Source organism: Eufriesea mexicana, unplaced genomic scaffold (genome assembly GCF_001483705.2).
Source record: "Eufriesea mexicana isolate 0111107269 unplaced genomic scaffold, ASM148370v2 scaffold793, whole genome shotgun sequence".
In the NCBI taxonomy this organism is placed as follows: domain Eukaryota; kingdom Metazoa; phylum Arthropoda; class Insecta; order Hymenoptera; family Apidae; genus Eufriesea; species Eufriesea mexicana.
In genome coordinates this window covers 33,080-49,854 of record NW_016908959.1, presented here as the reverse complement: position 1 = coordinate 49,854, position 16,775 = coordinate 33,080, and the positions used below count along the sequence as shown (strand labels likewise).

The 16,775-nt window shown below is 30.8% G+C and overlaps 3 protein-coding genes across 8 annotated transcripts in view; 1 reads left to right on the top strand and 2 right to left on the bottom strand.

The window, feature by feature from the left end:
• The window catches only part of LOC108546861 (actin, clone 403), a 2,768-nt gene extending 2,159 nt beyond the window's left edge, over window positions 1-609 (top strand). Inside the window, exons 4-5 of one of the 2 annotated variants that reach the window (XM_017899141.1) lie at window positions 1-70; window positions 220-609. In XM_017899141.1, the coding sequence (XP_017754630.1) occupies window positions 1-70; window positions 220-609 (460 nt within the window). The remainder of the gene's footprint in view (window positions 71-219) is intronic. The other variant, XM_017899142.1, reaches the window with a different exon arrangement.
• A 3,470-nt stretch (window positions 610-4,079) lies between these two features.
• LOC108546853 (male-specific lethal 1 homolog) lies at window positions 4,080-7,892 on the bottom strand. The gene is made up of 4 exons (XM_017899125.1): window positions 6,428-7,892; window positions 4,745-5,493; window positions 4,371-4,589; window positions 4,080-4,297 (listed from the first exon to the last, which is right to left on the bottom strand). Exons 1-4 carry the CDS (start codon window positions 7,499-7,501, stop codon window positions 4,207-4,209), a joined length of 2,133 nt encoding a protein of 710 aa, XP_017754614.1. The 5' UTR covers window positions 7,502-7,892; the 3' UTR covers window positions 4,080-4,206.
• Window positions 7,893-11,245: 3,353 nt separating this feature from the next.
• Window positions 11,246-16,775, bottom strand: part of LOC108546890 (solute carrier family 2, facilitated glucose transporter member 1) — an 18,007-nt gene continuing 12,477 nt past the window's right edge. For 4 of the 5 annotated variants that reach the window (XM_017899177.1, XM_017899180.1, XM_017899179.1 and 1 more), the window contains 4 exons: window positions 14,024-14,122; window positions 12,891-13,455; window positions 12,289-12,689; window positions 11,246-12,186 (listed from right to left, as the gene is read on the bottom strand). In XM_017899177.1, the coding sequence (XP_017754666.1) occupies window positions 11,839-12,186; window positions 12,289-12,689; window positions 12,891-13,455; window positions 14,024-14,122 (1,413 nt within the window). In that variant the 3' untranslated portion in view covers window positions 11,246-11,838. Of the gene's footprint in view, window positions 12,187-12,288; window positions 12,690-12,890; window positions 13,456-14,023; window positions 14,123-14,658; window positions 14,910-16,775 lie in introns of those variants that run through there. The other variant, XM_017899181.1, reaches the window with a different exon arrangement.

Below are 16,775 nucleotides of genomic sequence, written 5' to 3'. Positions count from 1 at the left end.
TCAGCAGGAGATGGCTACGGCTGCTGGTTCAAGTGCCCTGGAAAAAAGCTATGAATTACCAGACGGTCAGGTAGGTAATTCTAGCTATATCGTGCATGATTTTTTAACTAATTTATATTTATTTAAGAATGAATAAATGGCTTAAAATCGAGATATTTTGAAATTAAACGTATTCAAATTATCTATTTAAATTAGCAAATTAATTAACATTGATTTTAGGTGATCACTATCGGAAACGAACGTTTTCGATGTCCAGAAGCAATGTTTCAGCCAAGTTTCCTGGGCATGGAGTCGTGTGGAATACATGAAACAACTTATAATTCAATTATGAAATGTGATGTCGATATTCGTAAGGATTTGTATGCGAATTCGGTTCTATCAGGCGGTACTACCATGTATCCAGGTATCGCGGACAGGATGCAAAAGGAAATAACGGCACTGGCTCCGTCCACGATGAAGATCAAGATAATCGCGCCTCCGGAAAGGAAATACTCTGTCTGGATCGGTGGTTCAATCTTGGCCAGCTTAAGCACCTTTCAGCAAATGTGGATCTCGAAACAAGAGTATGATGAATCAGGACCATCTATTGTGCACCGAAAGTGTTTCTAATATTATTTTTCTGATTTGAAAAAAAAATTTCGCTATATCCGATTACAAAATTATGAATCACTATTGTGTTGTAATGGAACTTTCTTGCTTTGTATACAAATTGTACATCACAACGCGCCATCTGATATTTATTGAGAATTTTGATCTACTTGTAGGACAATTAATCTTTAGCATTTATCAAGATATTTTTGTACGAAATAATTTTATTTATTTGACATTTCTTATCTCTAAATTATAATTTCTATTAGATACAGGTCATTTCATAAGTTCCTAATGGATCGTTTACCCCGCCTGACTTTTTGCTTTCCTTATATTTACTACTTTACAAATTATTTATTTTTATTTTTTATTTTATTTAGAGGTAAACAAATTCGCATAATGATATATACGATTGAAATACATTCGGAATGTAAATGTTTTTTTATCTCTATGATAGTCAAAATATTCGACCGAAATTATATCGTTAATATTATATATTACAAATAGAACTTTACATTCTTAAAAAATGATCCACTACTTACGGAACGACCTGTATGCAGAGCAATAATGTGTGTACTATAATATATAATATTTATATATAGTACACAATATAATAAATATATTTTGCAAAACACGCATACACTCACTCATGCCCTTACATAAATGATTCATTTATTTTGATAACTTAATACCATAAAAAAATAAAAAATTGTAAATGGAAAAAGTTGTCTAGTTCAAAGGAGAAATATTTGTCATCACAATAAAACTTCTAAGATCACAGTTTATAAAAATTTCCGAATTTTTTAATTTTACAGATTACACGTCGTAATGAAATTGTAAAAACATGTAGTGCAAAACTAAAAATTATAGCATACTTTGGTTAATTTAACTCATTATGATTTTTCATTCTTAGAAAATACTGCATATAAATCAAATTTAATTAGTTCAAAGACTATAGTCATAGAAAACTGCAACCTTGAAAAATTATTACGTTGAACTAAACAACTTCTTTTTATACATCTCTGTCATTAGAAACGACGTAAATATTTAGTATGATCAAAACAAATGAACCACCCTATATATACATAAATCCAGTTAAAATCATATACATTTTTATACTTGCATGCGTGCGTTATATTGTACATATACATATATACACACACAAAATATTGTAAACATATATACATATACACATGTACAATGACGTAGACTGTCACAATCTCGTTAATTCGAAAGTTACAACGATATCACGTAATTCCAAAACAGTTTATGTAATTTTAAAACTTAACAAGAGGGATATATTCAACATTTAATTATATATTCATAATTATACTTTAAACAGTTTAAATAATGTTAAATATAAAAAGATTTATGTTGTTTCAAATAGTAATTATAAAAATTTCAAGGAACATTTACAAATTATCAAATTTTGTGTGTATCAAAATATAATACACATATTTATATTTCAATAGATTAATTGAAAAAAAAAAAAAAGAAAAGATTATAACATTATTTTACGTCTTTGGTATAATCGAAAATATTTCCAACACATAAAATCGAATTAACGAGAACAACGTAAATAATTATATGCTATGTCTTAAAATACCTAAAGATGCTACACGTGTTTATTCTGTTTACTGTAAACAAAATATGATCGTTTAATATCTATTCGTCAGTAGTATGCACTACTATAAATAAAATAGTGAACGAAAACTTACGTTTAATTGGAAAGATGTTCTTTTTTATTTACAAGTTATAATCACTATATTCACCGTATTTTAACGTCGAGCATCTCGATTTATGAAATGCTGACATCTCTCATGGACGGTTGAATCGAGTACCTCGTCACTTGTCATGTATGATAAAATAGAATAATACAATTAAATGTACATGAATAAAAAATTAGTACATTTTACTGAACAGTTTTTTTAAGAATTGCAATTAAATGCAACAATGGAATTTTGAAAGAAAAAATAAATGGAATAGAAAACACAAAGAAAACATAAAAAAAGAAACATATTTTCAGTAACTGATAATAAATGTTAATGAATAATTTATAATTGTTTAGTAATTGATGTTAAAACTGAATAAAAAGTTATTATAAAAGTTTATTTAATTTTAATATTTTCAACTGAACGTCGTAACCCCTTTCCTTTTACAGTACCTATTACAACAAATAAAGTTACACAAATAATTTATAAATAATTTTACAATATGAATGTATGTAAATGCGTACGTGTGTGTGTGTATACACACACACACACACACACACACAAACATACGTTGCCAGTTATTTTGTATATTCTTTTAATATTTATCTCTACGATAATCATCGCTATATTATACAAATTTGCCACACAATTCATTAATTTCTATTCAGAATATAAAACTGTTCTGAAATTAAGTTGTAGATACATAAGAAATAATATCTTAAATTAATACAACGCGCAATGCTATTGTATTTTCATTTTTAAATTATTTGTGGTAATGAATTTGTAATTTTAATTTTTGTACTAAATCTAAAATAAAATGAAGTTTACAATTCATCAAGTCGCTTAACGTTTGGACATGATCTTTTACGCAATGAAATATGCTAAGTGAATCATGGTACTTTTACAATCTCGAAATTTTTATACAAAACTGTTTTATGGATATTTAATATTTTTGGAAGACAATGTTTACATTTATAACTTTTTATAAATAATCGTGCGCTTTATGTTTATTAAACTGTAAGAATGGTCCACAGGGGATGAAATAGATATGAAATAATTTGCTAAATGTAAATGTTATGTACTGAAATAAATTAAAAATGATAATGGAACAAATACACTTGCAATTTTAATATATTTTTATAATTAGAAATTTTATATACTTTTATACTAACTTCAAACTTTTTCTGTCAGATCAAATAACATTACAGAAATTTGTCAAATTCGATCTAATAAAGGCCTAATCTTTTTAACTGTAATATTTAGTTTACATACTAATTGTTTCCACCATTTAAGAACATTCTAAATCATAATAATAAATGTGCCATATAATAAATATATGCATCTTGATCCTTTTTGTTATAATGACACAATACATTTGTTGATTCCAATTAATATCTTACTCAAAATTAAAGAAAAGGGGTTACGAAGAATTTGAAATAATGTATTATTTACTTGTACATAACATTAGTTTTGCAATAGATTATCTTGGATATATATCTTTAACATACTTAACCTTCCATATGTTCAATGAAATTTACATTTTATCCAATTAATTGCAAAAAAATACATTTGATGTGAACATTTACGTCGATTGTTGTAATTTGTACAATCCCGAATGAGATTTCATAAGTCTATGTAATAAATATCAATTAAAAATCGAATAAATGAATAACGATTCTATAAAATTATGACAATATAGTTGTACCATTACTCCTGTCAAGTATAGTCATCTTTCCTGAATTTTGTTTTAAAAAACGTAATAAAAATATCTTTGGTGCTCCTATTTCATGTAATAAAAAGAATATGATTTTAGAAAAGAGAAAAAAGCGGAAGTATGAGGGAGCATATCTATAACAAAGATTAAAAATTATAAGACAAAAATAGTCCTGTCCACTGTTTTAAAAGTTTATCTTCTAGTAGATTTTCTTCTACCTGTTGATCGTTTTGGACGTCGACTGTTCGATCGTGATACATTTGACCAAGGTAAAGAAAATTCACTGTAATTATAAAATCAAAGATATAATGAATATAAATTAATATAAATATAATTATTAATACGTTTTTATTTACCTTGGAGTAAAACTAGGAATAGGAGCACCAAATGCAGTAACAGGTAACTGGGGATCCACTTGAAGACTTTGTATTTGTTCTACATCAGGCCATAAAGATGATACAGCTTCTTCTTCAACAGCAGATGGACAAGGTCCAGTGTGATTTGTATTGTAACAAGTTGCTTGATGATTTTGTCTTTCTTGTCTTTGTTTCAATTTTTCAATGTGTCTCTGTTCTCTAAAAATAAAAATTAGCTTTAGGTATCAAAATTTGCATGATAATCAATTGTCATTTAAATTTGATTAAAATAATTAAATACTCTAAAATGATAAAAAAATAATAAAATATAGTAATGCTTCTTTTTTTTGTTAATTTAACAACAAAATACAAACCTTATCCTTTGTACATCCCATCTTTTCCTCCTCCTTTCATCATTTTCTAATTTTAAATGTCTTTTGTTAAAAATTTCGTCATCCAGATTCTCAGTTCCTTCCATTGTATAACAGCTTGTATATATTTTTACCCTCCAATTTGGAACTTCTAATGAGGTATCACTTTCTACTGAATTAGGTTCTTTTAAACTTAATGTATAATTGGAATCCCCAACAGCTGTATAATAATGTTCCTCTGTAGTAAGGAAGGATTCTTTCTTTGTTAATGGCTTTCCTTTTCTATCACCTTTCCTATTGCTTTCTTGAGCTAATGTTTTATCTTGTACTGTAGAGGATGTGTCATTACTAATTGTAGATGAACATGAAACACCTCTTTTCCTTTTACTTCCACTGGATAATGATGCTGGATCTGTTCTCCTCTTCTTCTTTTCTTCCCAGTCTAATCTAATATCGTTACCAGCTTCTATTTTTGTCTCATGCTTACTTTGATTATCATTTGGTTCCTGTTTGACAGTAGTAATACCACCACTAGTATTTAAACGTATCTTAAAGCTTTCATTGTACTGAGAATTATTATTCTCAGATTGAATATTCCTGTGAAGTTCACTAGTTGATGGCACATTCACAGAATTAATATTTGGAGGGGAACACGCTCCTATGTGTTCTGATGCAATGGAATTTTCATTATTCTCCGACCTGTGTTTTTGTAAATTTACACGCCTGTCCATACGCTCCAATCGCAGTTTAAGCTATAACATAAATACACACTTATTAATCAATTTCTTCCAACACTAACTTTGACAAATTTTTCTACACAGATAATTATATATATGTAACTTAACAACATTTCTATTGATGAAAATTATATGATTTTATTTTATTGAAGTTATATAAATATAAATTTAAGCATTTAATCAATTAATCAATCAATGAATATATAAAATTAAGATTTATTATTTAAGAACTAACAACGATAAACAACAAATATTGCGCGTATTGTTCTGAAAATATAATTACGATTAAATATAAAAATTTAAGCACACAAGAAGATAAAAATTTATTATTATTTCGATTTTTCTATTCACAGATATAATTACTCTAAAATATACAATCAAATAGATTATGCAGTACTTATTTAAACAACTTTATTTACTGTCAACAAACGATAGGTCGGTCGAGATTTGGTTTCTTCCCGAATTCCAGGTATTATCATTTTTATAAATGAGCACATATATACGTAGATAACATAAAATAGTACCGACAGCGATATTATTGACGACAGTATCGCGAAACTTCATTAATTTCTTTCTCAAAAATCCGTTTTCTCAAAGATCTTCCATTTTCTATAGTACCGTCACTGCCAAGGCAGATTGCGCGCGAGAATTGAGCAGAAGCTATAACGTGCTCGTTATTTCGAAGTTACAGTTCTATACAAAGCAGCGCCATCATGCGGTAATGTTACCGCCTGACCTTCACGTTCGACTGACCAATGAAAGAAAGAGGAATAAGAACCGGGAAAACAGAGTTGAAAGAAAGGGAAGGGCGAAGATACTGACACACGGGTATAAACGCGGGTATTTTGGAATGAGTTCAACAAACACAAATTTCACGCACTAAGTTAATAAAAAACTAAAAAATAAAGAAGCACTCAAATGCGAGATCACGTAAAGTGAAGGAAAGTACCGTTTCGTTTTCCTGTCGGAGAGCTGCTAAGAGTTTATCCTTGGTGACGATTTGTTCGGACTGTTGTTGAATCAAATCGAGATGAAGAAGCAAAAGTTCCTTGAGATGTTTGACTTCTGTGAGATCGTTTTGACGTGGTTCATTACCTCGAAGAGGACTGACACCAAGAGCAGAGGTAGCAGTGGCTGCTGCCGGAGCTCCGCTGTCTGTCATGCTGGCGTACATGTGATCGAAATCACAGGGAAAACTGAGTATACCAGCGGCTGGTTTACCATCCTCGTCAACATTTTGAAATTCATTGTGAGAGCAACTGTTATTCTGATTTACAACAGAATTAACAGTGGTACTGGTCGTCGAGACCGTGTTACTTCGAACGCCGCTAGTCGCCGACGTGGTAGACAAGTGTTCGTTCATCGCCGCGACCATGTTGTCGTCGTCCTCCTCGTTATCTTCTTCCTCGTCTTCTTCGTAACAAGGAGCAGAAACGGTCGTAGTTGTTCGATCGTCGTGCTCAATGATGGTGATGGTGGTGGTGGTGGTAGTGGTGGTAGTGGTAGTGGTGGTGAGATTGACGATTGGCGTCTCGATACACGTTCCCGTGTACGGCTCTTGGATTTCAGTTTCGTTGTATTCCGTTCTCAGATTCACATCTCTTTCATCGCGTATATCTTCGTGATTTTCTGGTGTCTTGAGATCGGAATTAACGTCACAAAACTCCACGCCGACGACGCCCTCGGCGGTCAAGCCGGTAACACAGACACCGCTATTACTACCACTGTCACCGTTATCACTACTGGTGAAACAACCACTACCACCATTACCACAGCCACTACCACTACCGCTCTCACTAGTAGTACTAGAAGCAGTAGTACCAGCACCAACAACAGCACCAGCACCAGCAACAGTAACAATAGTAGTAGCGTTACTAGTATCACCAGTAAGAACAACTATGGAAGAGCCAGTGCTGCCAGCAGCGCCGCTCTCGTTTTCTTTCCTGTTCCCGTACTCGTACCCGTGAACGTTCTTCTTCTTATTCTCACCGTTCACGAGTTTCGAGGCCGAGCCACTCGACATCTTCCCTCTCTACCACCCTCGCCGTGGCTTCCCACTTCTTCATTTGTGGCCGCCTCGAGCGTACCACGCGCCCGCACCGCGCACATTAAGCGTCTTGACAATACCTTCACCGACGATGCCTTCACCGCCGCTCTCTACCCCCGTCACATATCATCACCCTTCACCGATACCTTACACGATTAACTTTGCAAACACTTCGTTTTAAAAGATGTCGTTTCTCAATTTTTTTGTGTTTGAATACAGTCGTTACCAAGTATCTGCCAGTGGCAGCGCACGAGGTGCTTGTCGTCCAAGATCGTACTTGTGTGTTTACTCTGACGAACGATGCGAGCCGCGCGCGGCGTTTCTCTGCCTCGTAGCATCCTAAACTGCCGACATCTCGCGGTAGCACGTACGAACCTTGTCGTTCCATTTACTTTTTCCATCGATCAGACACTTCGGCATCGACAAGTGTCAATGAATGCAAGCACAGACGATGCAAGCCTCACTTTTCGTTCTTTAGTCTCGTGTATATTCGATGCAACTTACTCGTGATAATGAAAATAAGCGCATGCGCTGTAAATATCGCTGCGTCTTTTCATACAGTACTGTATATACTTGAAAAATGTACCGGTGTTTTCCACGTTTCAACAGTTGAAAATATATGTAAGTATAGCGAGCAACAGTAAAATGATAATAAAATTAAAGCTTCTTCTAATTTCGCATGATAATTATGTGTAACTTAATAGATTTAATTGCAATTACATAAATTTTACTTAATTTATGAATTTGTTCTATTTAGTCGTTTTTCGTCATTTTATTATAATTAATATATCGCACTTGTACCTTTTCTTTTCCAGTTCATAATATAATAACAACGATACAATAATTTATGTCGTTACTGAATCCCTCACTAGAACTTTAATACAAAGTTACTTTTTAATATATTATTTTCTTTTTTATGAATAAGAATAGTTTCGAAAGTTTTGAACATTTAATAAAATGAAAAAACTTTTCGTATCGTAATAACATTTAATGGCAATACTATTTTCTATTAAATTATTTGGCATCAGCTTTGCCAATTACGCGATAATTTTAGAAAATTTTCGATAATGTAGAGATGCGTCATTGAAAACTATTTATTTTTGAATATTTATTTTCGTATTGTGTATGCATATATGATGATGCACGTATAATGAAGCAGAAAAAGTTACATATATGAACCGCAGCTTCGTAATCGATAAATTTAGAAAAAAATAAATTTACTTTTAAAAATCTTCGTTGAACTATATTTTGGCGTCAAGTATCTAAAAATATGTATCATAATTGATATGCCCAGATCTATAAATTTGATCGCCTTTTATTCGGGTTCATTTGACCTATAAATGATTAATATGTTCAATTATAAATGTTCAATTATGATTAATTAATCCGTACTCCATAATCAGTAATGTCACATAAAATTTTTATTACGATTATTTGTATATTGGCATCAAAAGTTACAGTCTATAATGCGTTACATGTTTTTTTAATGTTTTATAATAAATCGTGGAGCTGATGATATGATGTAGAGATGTTTTAAATAATTATCATGATTTGGCGAAGGGATGGATTTCTAATGTGTGCCTAAATAATAGTAACAATATCGCGCAATATTTACGAATTATTCTGTTACATCTTACAGTTATATTGTATCAATTCTTTACAAAAAAAAAAAGAAACAAAAAGAACAAAAAAAGGAAATAAAAATAATTGATACAAGTTTTACGTATAAAAGAAGAAGCTAACACTAAATGCTATAATTGTACCGCAAAAACTTACATGATATAACTGATGAATAAAAATTCGAGACTTAATTACAAACATGTTGCGTTATACTTATTTTTCATGTAATTCGGTGTTTTTATAACGCTAAACATACATGTAAAACTTTAATATAGAAGTTTTGAGTTTAAATATTAAATATACATGGATAATTTATTGCCTGTTATAAATTTATTTTTAAATATACTAAAAACATAATTCATATACGTCAACTAAGCGAAGAGTTATTACGCTTTTAAATTTATATATTTATGTTTACGTATTTTATTTTTTTTTTTGTACTTAATTGACGTTTATGAATGTTAGTCGAATCCTGAAGGATCTACACGTTATAACAAAATCTTTAAATTTGTATGTTATAAATGATAAAATAGGCTTCTTGTTATTTACCCAAGCCTCTGACACTGAAATATTTCGATAAAATTTTCAAGTTAAACAAACTAGATTTTTAGGTATATTTAGTAAACAAAAATCATTTTCCGCTGTTGTATACATCATTATTATGTCTACTTGCAATCAACTATAGTGTAGCATGTCGGTGTGCCTTGCAGTTACCAAGTGATTTAGTACCTAAATATCTAATAACTTTTTGTTTATCTTACAATTATTGAAATTATTACTTTGTTCTAATTGTTTGTTATTTTATTTGTTAAACTGATGTAACCCAGTATTTCGCGAACTTATATATTACATAACAACGTTATAAATATAATTTATTAAATATACCTACAAAATATGCTCAAAATATAAAATTATTCATTTTCGACATTTTTTGTTCCGCGCGAATCTTTGTAAGCTAAACTATTTTTAAAAGTATTACTTATCTAACTGATATGTTAGATTTAGATATAAGTCCAGTGTGATCTAAAGTTATATCTTACAACAATTTTCGTTTCACTTACAGAGTTTCTACGCGTTTAACCATCTGCAAATAAAAAATCACTAATGATTATTGAATATATTTGTTTGTAGTATTCACTGGCACACCGTGAAAATACGGGTATTCAGATAAATTTAGCATTAAAATATAGCTACGTTTGAGTATTATTTGGATTTAAGGATGTACTTGATAAGAAATTATACTGTTGATTTATGATTTACAGCGGAACGTTACCTAATTTTTCTAAGTTACATATACGATATTTCAACATGATTTTTGGTTATCATTCATATTAATTAAATATCTAATAAATATAATAATAATGATATACAGATTTAAACATTCACTAGTTACATGCATGCATAAATATTATTCTTTTTTACGCTATATGATACTATCCTACGTATATTTTTATGTATAAATGTAACAGTACTTTGACTTTCCCTCATTTTAATAAAATTGCTATTTCTTGTAACATGTACAACAGAATTCAGAAAAGTTTATATAAATGTAAACATGCAACGAACAAAATTGACAAAATTTTTCAAATATACAATTTACAGTAGTACATTTCTTCGAGAACGATTCTTACAAGTTCCAACAGTTTCACGTTACATTTGTCTCATATCAGGTATATATTGACATTTATAAATACTTTAGAAAACTTTAATGTGAAACGAATTTTGATTAAAAATTTTTGAAAACTTCATATATAACTTATGTTGAATTAAATCTCTATTAAAAATATAGTTCTTCTTTGACGTATCGTGTATATTAATTTTAGTACAATTTTCCAAAGGTTATTTCAATGCAACAATATCGTATCGTTTTATGACTAGAGTAATAATATTTAGTATCAATATAATTAAATAATATCGTATCTTCACTCTTTTTGAAAGTAAATTAACGTCTTAGTAAGTGTAAAAATGAATATTTGTCGTCTAATGTTCTCAATCATACTTAAGGAACTGCAAATTAAAATATTTTCTCCGTTTATACATCATTTTAACATTAATTTCTTCTTTTATATAGTGCTTTTCAATTTTTCATAAAAATATATTTTATAAATAAAATATTTGTCCCTTTATGGTTGAGCTTCATTTAATTCCCTAAAACTAAATTCGTTTAATTCCTTAAAACCTTATTATTAATTTCGTTCGATGTTTGTCTACAAAGAGAAAAACAGAAAATTAAAAAGAAACGAGCAAATTTGTTAAGATTAATACCGAGCTTCCTTGTTTATGATCTGATACTATTTTCTCGTATGTCGCTATAAGTTCATTGTGCCGGTAATAATAGGAACTAAATTTAAGCTTAATTCAAAGTCAAATTTCTTAAAAAATATACGCGACTTGACAACGTCTAGACTATATATGAAATTAAAATAAATTTCTCGCTTTCTATATTCTTTTGATTTGTTACAAAGTAAAAGCACATTTTTTCGTGTTAATGTTTCATTAAACAATCTGTGTAGATAATGTTTATGAAAACGCAGTGACGTTATACATATTAAACATGGATGTATTCGTTATAGTCAAGTCACGAATTCTTTAAAGAAATTCGCATCTACGTTCGATTCATTCATCTCTGCAAACGTTCCTTTAAAAATAAGTATTGTAATTATTTCTTAAGCGCAATAGCAATATAGGAATTCTTACTGGTACGATATTTGTCGAAACATGCTACTAATCTCCTCCATCGTTTTGTTCTTCGTCTCTGGTACTTTCTTGTAAATGAAGAAAACAAAGAATGCTTGTAATGCAGCGAAAATGATGAATACATAAGCACCTAGTGCCTCTTGTAATGGTAGGAATCCAATACTGACGATAAAATTTGCTGTCCAATTGACAGCGATGGCAACAGACGTCGCCGCAGGTCTCGCAGATTGATTAAACAATTCGGACACTAAAAACCAAGGGATACTACCTGGTCCAGTCGCAAATAGGACTACAAACATGATTACTAATACAATCGAGAAATAAGCTGCTGTACGAGATGTATCCTAAAAAAGAAAAAGTTTTGTATGTTATGAATATAACCACTAATAGTTTTAAAGAAAAAATGGATATGATAGTATTAAATTCATTCATGATAGTATACTCACTGCGAAAGCAAGACAAATCGAGAGTAAGGCGGTATCGATAAACATTCCAGTGAACCCAATCAACATTAAAGTTTTTCTTCCAGTTCGTTCAACGAGTATCAAAGATATAAAAGTCATAAGAACATTCATTGCTCCGACGCCCATTGTTGCATTTTGAGCTGCATTTTTATCCAACTGTGCCATCGTAAAGATCTTTGTCGAAAAGAACATCACGGCATTTATACCGGACAATTGTTGGGCGAACATAACCATAAGAGCAATTATCAATGGAATTCGAAGAGCAGGATTTATAAATAGTTCCCTCAATGTGACCTTTGGCACAAGTTTAACCGATTCATATTCCGCCTTCATTTCACCCATTTCATCGTGAACTTCAATTGTGCCACGCAACCAGGACAAAGCTACGAACAACAAAGTCGTTTCGTTATCGACAAACATTTTATATAGATGCAATTGCAGAATTCGGTTAACAAGGATAATTGATAAATGTGACTCAACTTCGTATCGCAAGACATAAATCATTACGAGGATTTTACATCTCCTATCTTAAAACCATATATGACATTAAGATACGGTAATTCTCAATATATACTGAAACATACCTTTCTGAGCTTCCATATCCTTTCCTTTACTCAGTAACAAATATTTCGGACTTTCAGGGCACATTGGCAGAGTAATTACTTGGAAGATTGCAGGAACAATCGTCAGACATAAAAGAAGCGGCCATTGGTCACCCGTACCCAAAATTTGTTCTAATCCAAGAATCTGTGATACCAGAATAGACATAGTGATAACCAGCTGATAAACCGTACCAACGGCTCCACGTAGATGAATAGGTGATATTTCAGATAAATACATGGGCGCTAGACCAGCATTTAATCCTGCATTGATACCGATTAGAAATCTTCCGATGATTATCATCTCGTAACTTCCCGCTGATTTGGCGCAGCCCTCGAGAATTACTGTGAGGAGGACCAGGATGTTGTTCAGTAATAAACCACCCTTCCTACCAAAACGATCGGCAATCGAACCCACCATAGAACCACCGATCATTCCACCTACGCAGAATATTGACACCGCTATCGACCATATCATCGTTACTTCTGACTGTTTTGTTGGTTGACCAGTACGGTTCATTTTCAGGTCACGGATCCAGTCCTCGATGAGCTGTAAACATACATCGATATCATATAGCTATATCATTCTTTTCTTCCGTTCCAACTTATTTTATCACTTATATCTGCCATTTAGTATACATATATTCGATCGGTTGATTCACTGATTTAATTATTTGCAGGCATTTGAATATTTAATTCGCAGTTAAAGCACAGGAATTACGATTTCACCCGTTATATGTATTCGATATTGAGCAATTTATGAAAATGAATTTAACATGTAAAAATTACATAGATACATACAAAACTCACGATAACTTGAAAAAAGTATTATGTAACCAAATGCCTAATTAATGATGTTACCTATTTACATAAAGTTTGTATAACGTTAAGAATAAAAAAATATTGAAAGAATTTAGGGTAACTTTAGTTATATTATCAAAGCAACGATTTAATTATTAAGACGTAAATATTAACTATTGGCCAACCTTATAATAGCCAGTTACCTGGAATAAGTAACAGTTTGATTTAATAATTCGTAAATAAAAATGATGTTAAAATAAGCTTGTATCTGTGTACTGTGTACGTTAAAAATGCTGACAATGTGTCTTATGAAATACCTGCTGAGGTGCATTAACGACACCAGTGTTATACCCATGTTGAAACGATGATCCAAGTGCAGCAGCAGCAATAGCAAATGCTAGCCGTCCATTTAGACCCTGCAATAAAAATAATTGTTACTTAATTCTACCTTTATTTATTGACAGACATAACACTATAAACATGTTAGAAAAGTTTATTTTCTAACTCGATTACCAAAAATAATATTTCATTGTAAATAAATTATTGAAATAAAAATGTCAATAAAAATTTCAATAACATATTTATATTTATATACTCGTATACGTATTTCTTATTACTGCAAATTATTTTCTATTATCTATTATTACCAATTTCGTAAAATAATTATCACATAATATCTTTAAAATAAGCTCCGATTGTTTTTTTTTTTTCAATAATATCCATTTTTTCAATCGGATAATTAAATTGATAAAAATTTTTGAACATAAAAATATGCTATATTATAGACAAGATTACGTTGATACTAGAATTACTTTAAAGAAAGTTTGCTTATTTTAAAAGTTCGTTTGTCTTCCTGTTTTATTTGTTATTTATAACAAAGAAAAAAAAAAAAAAAGAAAGGAGAAAAACAGCAAAAAATACTTATAGCTCAATTTTGTTTTTCGAATCCTACCATTCTTCCAAAATGGGGTGGTAATTTGAATCCAACTGTTTTCAAAGTCATGGAGGAATTGTGACAGATTCGACGGACGAATTAAATAGAACTATGCCAACAGCAGAACCGATTAAAACAGTTTCAACTTGGTCGTTTATGCAAAATATGTCTCCGGTGTTTTCAAGCACGTGTCAAAGAGTACTCTGCAGGTCGGTTACCCCCGCCACGCATTTTTATACCGTTCCTGTCCATGACACTACTACACTAAACAAACTACATATTATACATGACACGCACACGTATCTCAAGGTAGCGTACCAGCCAGTGATTCTCAAATCAACCGAAACTCGGATTATCAAATTTATTTCAATAAGCTTAAAAAATGTATTTAATTATTTAGATATGTACATTTATGCTTAGCTATGCTTTATTATATATTTTCATATTTATTATCTTTTTTAGCGTAGTAGTAATTTACAATATTATTTATTCAAAAATTTAATTTATGGTGCACATGTTACAAGATACGGATTATATTATATATGCTTATATATAATACAGTTAATTTATGAACTGAGTATGTATCGGACTGGAAATTCGTATTTATCGTATTTAGAAAAAGCGATAAGCCGAAAATGAATATTTGACAAGAGAACATCTATAGAGTCTTTGATAAAAATATACTCACGCGATTGAGTTTTTTATTTTTCTTGCATATTACGAATCACATTTAAGATGGTCTCAGTTAAGCCTGCTGCACGAGATCATTGTCAAGGCTCATTTTTATTGTTTTCTTTTACCGTGTCTTTAACCGATTACTGAATCAACTAGTATTCGGAATGTAGCCAAGATTTTAGTGCGATCAGTCCAAAAAGTAAAACTTCGAGCAAAAAGCAGAAACTTTGAACTGTATAACGGGAGGACAAAAAAAAAACAGAGAAAACCAATAGTTTACATTTCTTCAATACCCAACGAATTTACGTCGAAGAATTTAAAATTTTTCTGAAAAATTCGACATCAACTGACCTTGCTTTGATACATTAAATATTTTATCGCGATGTAAAAATAACTTATCTTGTATTTGATTCGATCGAATTCACTAAGATTTCACTTCACGAAAGCGACACCACCAACAGCGCTGCGAATGAAATTGCTTTGTAAGCGTATTTTACACATTATTATAGTTGTATATTTATTTGCATTCAAATACGAGACTATTAGTTTCAAAGTGCATTAGACGTATTTAAAATATGGTTGTTGCGTATATCAAAGATTATAACAATAACGAAATTCCATTCCATTATAATATCAGACTGGTAATTCTGAGACGAATTCATTAGAAGTTACGAATGAGCGAAAATTTCCCGCACTTCAAACCTTCTTTGGCGATTGGACGAGCCAGAGGTGTGTCGATCGTAAGCAATGCTGATTGGTCTAAGCCGCCAAGCCTCTTTTACACCGAACTGGTGGTAAATTCGAGCGTTCTAATTATAGCCTCCACATAACACGGACGCAAACATTTTATCAAAACTTTCAAGCTATCAATTAGTTCGATGACCACGAATATGCACTAAAAGTTTTGAGATTCTTAATACATTTCCTTTCTTAACAGCAATCACGTAACTGCATTTATACCCTATAATTTTTCTATATCCAATCGAGCTTATCTTAGTTTTAATCACACTATTCTACCATGAAATATTAGCAATAATACAAATAAATAATACTAAATTTTTACGTAAAAGTTCTTCAAATTTCCACTAGGTTTTATCACTATCTCGTAAACCGAAGAAAAAGTAAAACATTTTAAGTCGTTAGTTTAAATAGAAAAAGAAAATTAGACATTAATTATTTATGGTACGCCAATCGTGCGACAAACTTTCCCCACCAAACATAAAAAATAACGTTGTTTTTTCTCTAGTAAAAATAAAAATAAATATTCTCTCAAATAAAAATAACTCTGGATAGTACGTCAGACACTTTGGTTCTTAACTAGCTTGTTCAACGAACGAATTCGATTCTTTATATATTGACGATATTGCTTTAGAAATCGAACTTTCAAACTCTCTAAAACACAATTTCTTGTACAAATTATGATCTTAAAAAAAAAAAAAAAAAAAAAAAAAAAAAAAAAA